Genomic DNA, 6,723 nt, shown 5'->3' with positions numbered 1-6,723 from the left:
ATTTATTCTCCCAATCCTATATTATCCTGCACAGTGCTGTAGCTGCCAAAACCACACGCTCGTGTTGGCATGGGACAATTATCCTGGTTTATGTAGAACAGGCTTGGCAATGGTCTATCTCAGTGAACAGTCATAGCGTTGAAAGCTTCGGAGCCGTCTTCTCCTCTCCAAGCAACGGGCTGAATTTCTTTCAGTGAGATTCATGACTTTAAATAATAGGAGTGTATGGTGGGAGTGGGAGCAGGCTGTATACCGAGTACCTTTAAGGTCTGGAAGTGAGAATGAGATGCAGGAGGAGACTAAAATGCAAGCTAGTGATTTGGTTTCTAAACCCATGAGAAATTACAAATAATGTTTACTGTTGCCAGTTGCTGAATACGGAGGAGAGTGGGATTTTTACTTGCATGCAAAGCTATTGGTTGTGGGGGAGAAGTACTTGGACAAAAACGTTCGATCGCTGGTGTGGGTATTCCACCAAAACCGAACCCAAATACTGACGTATGTTTTTCTGTGTAGACAGAGCTGCACTTGCTGCTGCTATTCATGAACTGTTAAAGCTCTGTTTAACTTACTTTCTTAGCCAAAGAGAAACACCAGTTTGGTCTCTGAAACTTGCAAACCAAACAGTAAATGTTATTTATTTTTTTCATGAGAATGTAGCATACACCCTGAAATTACAAGGATATTTGTCAATGATAACTGTTACTCGCTAAGGTCTTCTGTGTTGCAAAAAATGCTGCATACATAAGGGCCAAAGGTGGGAGGTACAAAACTTTTCTTAAACTTCAAAAAATGTTAACTAAAAGTAGATTTAAAGATGAAGAAAATTTGTTTTGCAGTGATTAGCAAAGGTTTATTTCTCCTCCTGTTTTCCAGGTTGTCTCACAAAGATTTTTTTTTTAATTGCACTCCATTGTGAAAGTAACTGCTACTTTGTTATCAGAATAGCAGTAGAGATTTTTATTCCAGAGGGTCAGGCACTATCACTACTTGAAATTCTCCAAATTGTTTCCACTGTGAGCAAATTCAGTCTTGATGCAAGTCGTGTCTGCTTAAAAGTTAGTAGCAATCGCTTCTACTTTATGCTAGCATCAAATTTCACCTACAATCTCAGATTTAGAAAATGAGATTAAATCTCAGGATTTGGATAGCTTGAGTAAGTGGCTTTAAATCTAGAAGTCCTTCATATGAAATATTGAAATAAAAGCATTTGACTTTAGGGGTTGTGGGTTGACATGGAGACATTTCCTTTAAGATAGCAATGTCTCATGTGAACTACACATGCAGAAAGTCTATTAAAGTTTTTCCACATACGGACAAAAATAGCTGTCACACCTAAATGCAGTTTCTCATCCAACTAGAGAAGATGAGCAGTGAGTGGAGCGTGGAGATGGGCAGCCTGAGCGAGTTGCAAGCTTAGCTGTGCCCAAGGGGTTAAGGAACAGCAGCGCATTGAGCTGCGCGGCCGCAGCCGTGCAGCACAGGGGCATCGGCGCCCCTGCGGGCTCCCCGGCCCTCGCGGCGCGAGCGCTGCGGGTGCAGCCGCTGCGGCCCCCAGCGAGGGACGATCCGCTCGGCAGGGGGCTCGGGTTGCCTCAGCGAGCAGAGGGAAACCACCCGCGGCGCTTACCGGGAGCTCGTGTCCCGCGGCGGCTGGAAGCAGCCTGGCTTGCTGGAAAGCAGAGGCCTCTCGGGAAGGGAGTTTGACAGGAGAAAGATTCTGGGAGCAGCGAGAGGGGCTTCAGTGGGGAAGAGCTGGCTTTGTAGGGAGGCACCACTGAACGGGGCCAGTTCTGAAAGGAACTTTCAGTCAGTATTTCACATACCTTAAAGGTAAATGGTTATGTTGGAGAAGTGTCCAAATAAACGTGCCCTGAAAGAAAATGCAGCTATTGCATGTTCAACTAAATAAAAGAATATTGCAAGGCTATGCAACCAGAGCTACCATGATGGCATCCAGCTACAGCATCCTAATTCTCTACTTTGCAATTTTTTAATAGAGCCATGTTTAAGGCAAAGGAAGGGTGACAGACCCAATGAATAGCCAGAAATTGCAGGAGAAAAGCTGCTGATGATCAACATTTCACACAAAATTGTTCGCTGTGGCACTTCCCATGATGACAACACATCTTGAGATCTAAACATTTATTTTGTTAAAAATGAAATAGACCACTCCAGTGAAGCTATCAGCTTTCAGATTACTTTGATAAGAATGTAGGCTTCAGGCTAGCTATTAAGATTAAAGTAAAATTCACCTGAGCAAAACTGGAGATAGTGAAAGAGCTAGGGGGAGGAAAAGAAAGCTAGTTCGAAACACTGCCCCATGGTAGCTATTGAAAAGGACCTTGTTTTTCTCCCCAAACACTCCACCAGCCAAACCTGTGATTTAATTTATAGCACTTGTAACACTCTCCAGTTCTCAATCTCAACACCCCTTTGGAATGGGAAAAGAGCATTATCCTTATTTTATAGATAAGAAAACTGGTTTATCAGCTTGCCCTCAGCAAGAGGCAGAGCCTGGAATAAAACCTGGCTAGGATGCAAGTACCTTAAGTGAGGGCAAACACGCATTTAAAATGGCCTCAAAACATGATCTTTTGTTAGGGGGCCATGACTTCAGAAATGCTAGTTTCAAGTCACACCAAGTTCCCAATCAGTTGTGTATTTACCCAAGAGTCACTTCCATCTCCCACAGCAAAGCCTTTAGGGAAGGGAAGAAAGGGGATTTGGATGTTCCCTTCCTGTAACATTCAAAGTGTTCAAAGACTGAAAGAACTTCATCAAAGCCCTTGTATTAAAAATTATTTATTTAGTGATCTGTACATGGGATGAAGCAGGGCCTCATACAGACCTTAAAAAGAAATCAAGTAGAAACATAAATACATATTTTTCTTACAAAAATGAGATTTACAAAATATACATACTGCACTTGTCTTACAGTTTTTTCCCCCCGTACACATTATAAAAGACAAAAACCCAAGCCCTACAAGTCTGAGATCAGACATACTGAAGGATTTGGCTGCTGGGCTGTTCCTCATGCCCAGACTACTGGTATGTCTTCAGACTGCAGTAGTCTGCCCCCTCACCCTGAACATTTTTTTCCTTTTAAGTTTACTTCCAGACATTCCCCCCTCCCCCCATGAAGAACAGCTATAGGGTGGACACTTGCTAAAAATCCATGATTTCCTATTTTGTCCATAGGCAAGAATGTATAAACACACACACACAACACACAGATTTATAAAAAACAACCCCTTCAGTGAATATAAAGGTAGAGTAGCATTTAAAAATAAAATAGAGTCAACATAAAAATTTAAGAATAGAAAAATTTGTCACATTTCCAGAAAAAAAATGCTGCATCTGATGATTAAGTTTTGAATGTCTTTCCTTCCAAGATGTGATCAGTGGAAACAAACAGCTGTATTTTTAACCAAAAAATGAGAAGGTTTCTCATAGTAACTGCCTTCTTTTAAAACTAGAACCCAGCTGTCTCCAGCCCCTCCTGCACTGCCAGACCTTATGTGGTTCAGGGAATTGAGGAGCTGGCAGATTGGTCCATCGTGAAAAGTATTCACCCTGTCCCCACAGCCAGCTGCGCAGCGACTTTACCTGCAGCAGTCTCACTGCAAAGCAGGGGAGAAAGCGGGTTTACTGGAACAAAAGGGGGACTGAGGGGGGGAAGAAATATGCATCTTTATCTTACATATTTTAGTGGCTCTTGTTTTGGCAGGTGTTCTCAGTTATGCTTTGCTTTCCCCCTCTTTAAGCCTTGTATTTCCTTCAGCTTAGAAAAGCGAGCCATACTGAACAGTACGGAAACATCCTGCCTCCTCCTTTTTTCTAAAAGGAATGTTTATTTCTGTGAGCTCCTCACATCCAAGGGTGAACCTCAACGACTTCTTTTTGTTAGTTTGCCCATAAAAACCAATCCCATGCTTATGCCTTTCTACATAGAAAACACTTTTGTTTCCCCCTTTGTCTCCTATAACAAAGGCAAGGGGAAAAAGCCTTCTGCTGAAAAGCAACAAGTCATTTCTTTTCAGGGTGTGGAATAGCAACTGCCTCTTTCCCCCCAGCAGCAAGAACACCACTCAACACAAAATTTTCACTTTAAAATATTTAAAACAGGTATCACTGAGGAGAAGAAAAAAAAAAAGGAACTTCTAAGCTGACAGAGTAGAGGCATCTCAACAACACAATCTGGACTGGCAGCTTGTGGTACAGTACTCACGTGATTGCTCCACTGTGGTTCAGTGAGCAGACAGTAACCTAGGGCACAGAAGTTATCCTGCATGAGCTGCAGTTTGACCCCAGGAATTCTGAGATAGTTTGGATACTTCTTGGCAGGGGCTGCTCAACGGCTGTGGCTTTCCCTCTCTCCCATCTCATCCAAAGCAAGGCAGAAAAGTTTTTGAGGTTTCCCCTGCCCCTGCACAGGAAAGAGATATGGGAACTTCTTGCATGTGAAGGGCTCTCCCACCCCACCAATGGCCTGAGGACCTTTTTCTGCACTCCTAATTAGCTGAGCATACATGCCCTTGGACCTTTGGGAGGAAGCAAAAGTTTTGGAAAGCCTCTCCTTCTTTGGGGAGCCATCACCTCCCTTCTGCTGAGTATCCCTCTTCTCTGTGTGTGTGTGTGTGTGTGTGTGTGTGTGTGTGTGTGTGCGCGCGCGCACGCACCAGAGGGGGCAGGAGGGTCTCATACTGCAGTCTCTCCCTTGCTGCCAGTGCTGAGTCTGTGGTAGAAGCGTCGCCAGGACTGAAGGGTTTTGCCAGACCAGATCCAGAAGCCAGTTGTGATACCAACAATCATGGTCATGAGGTACTTGATCATGAAGACAGTGAAGTCAGGGCTCATAGGGGCAAAGTGGCTGGGACAGGGCACAGCATAGGATTTGCAGGTCTGGAGGAGCCACGTCTTCTCCCAGGTGCCACGGAAGGCCTGCTCATAGAAGTAACATGCCAGGACAATGGTGGCAGGCACTGTGTAGAGGACACTGAAGACACCAATGCGCACCATGAGCTTCTCCAGTTTCTCTGTCTTGGTGCCATCGTGCTTCATGATGGTTCGGATGCGGAACAAGGACACAAAGCCAGCAAGCAAGAACGAAGTGCCAATGAACAGGTACACAAACAAGGGTGCCAGCACAAAGCCTCGCAGGGAGTCTACACTGTAGATACCTACATAACACACCCCACTGAGCACGTCCCCGTCCACCTGCCCCATGGCCAAGATAGTGATGGTTTTGACAGCGGGCACAGCCCAAGCAGCCAGGTGAAAATACTGGGAGTTGGCCTCGATGGCTTCATGGCCCCACTTCATGCCAGCAGCCAGGAACCAAGTGAGGGACAGGATGACCCACCAGATGGAGCTGGCCATACCAAAGAAGTAGAGGATCATGAAGAGGATGGTGCAGCCTTCTTTCTTCGTGCCCTGGGCCACAGTGCGGTAGCCATCCTCAGAGAAGCGCTCCAGGCACACCACCCGCTCCTCCAGCAAGAAGCCTGCTGCATAGGCCACTGCCACCATGAAGTAGCAGCCTGAGAGGAAGATGATGGGCCGCTCTGGGTAGCTGAAGCGACGCATGTCCACCAAATAGGTGAGCACTGTGAAGAGGGTGGAGGCGCAGCAGAGCACAGACCACACGCCAACCCACAGCCGGGCAAACCGCACCTCGGCCTCCTTGAAGTACATCAGCCCGTTGGGCCGGGCCGGCTCGCAGGGGGCCCCGCAGTCCCTTTCCCCCAGGAAGCGGTAGCCCAAGTAGGGGGGCACCTTGAGCTGCCGGGGGCAGGAGAAGGAGAAGCCGGAGGGGGGCTGCGGCGGGGTGAGGAAGTCCGGGAGGTAGCCTGCCGTGGGGTGGGCCGTGGCGCCCCTGCCCGCCCCACCGGCGGGCCCCGACGGCGCGTCCGACGTGTTCTGCCCCACGCAGATCTCGCCCGCGCCGTGGACGGGGAAGTTCTCGCAGCGGAGCCGCTCGGGCCACTGGAAGCCGAACTTGTTCATGAGGGCCTCGCAGCCCTGGCGGGCCCGCTCGCACAGGGAGCGGCACGGCGGGATGGCCTGCTCCAGCACCGTGCACACCGGCGCGTACATGGAGCACAGGAAGAACTTGAGCTCGGCCGAGCACTGCACCTTGACCAGCGGGTAGAACTGGTGCACCTCCAGCCCCGCGTCCTCCTGGTTCGTGTGGCCCAGCAGGTTGGGCAGGATGGTCTGGTTGTAGGCGATGTCCGTGCACAGCGGGATGGAGATGGGCTGGCAGAAGCCGTGGTCCGGCACCGAGATGCCCTTCTCGCCGTGGTACTGCTGCGCCGCGCCGCCCGCGGGGGGCCCCAGCAGGGCGCCCAGCAGCGCCGCCAGGCCCAGCCAGCCGCCGCCCGCCGCGCCGCCGCCGCCGCCGCGCATCGCCGCCGCGCCGGGCCGCTCAGAGCCGCCGGGGCATGGGCGCCGCCGCGGCCCGCCGCGCCGCGCCGCCGCCGCCGCCCCCGCCGGAGCTGCCCGCACCAACCTGGCGGAGCCGCTCGCCAGCTCCGCGCGCGGTCCCGCGGCGGCGGCGCGCTGGCTCCGCTCCTCGGCCGCGGGCGCCCGGGATTTGCGCCGCGCTTGAACGGATTGGGACTTCGCCCGGCTGATCCGCGCACTTCGCGCGGGGGCTTAAAAAAACTTTTAAAATCCAATTACTGCGCGGCGCGACCCGCCCCGCAGCTCCGCTCGCTC

At 50.0% G+C, this 6,723-nt stretch overlaps 1 protein-coding gene across 1 annotated transcript; it reads right to left on the bottom strand.

The window, feature by feature from the left end:
• Positions 1-2,789: 2,789 nt before the first annotated feature.
• On the bottom strand, positions 2,790-6,411 carry FZD7 (frizzled class receptor 7). Its single transcript, XM_062578971.1, has one exon. It carries the CDS (start codon positions 6,409-6,411, stop codon positions 4,702-4,704), a length of 1,710 nt encoding a protein of 569 aa, XP_062434955.1. The 3' UTR covers positions 2,790-4,701.
• Between the last annotated feature and the right edge of the window lie 312 nt (positions 6,412-6,723).

This window comes from Rhea pennata, chromosome 6, assembly GCF_028389875.1.
Source record: "Rhea pennata isolate bPtePen1 chromosome 6, bPtePen1.pri, whole genome shotgun sequence".
Lineage (NCBI taxonomy): Eukaryota > Metazoa > Chordata > Aves > Rheiformes > Rheidae > Rhea > Rhea pennata.
This window is presented reverse-complemented; position numbering and strand designations above follow the sequence as displayed.

Excerpts from the sequence above, each read along its gene's own strand:
- FZD7 (XM_062578971.1), bottom strand. The coding sequence starts at position 6,411 with ATGCGCGGCGGCGGCGGCGGCGCGGCGGGCGGCGGCTGGCTGGGCCTG.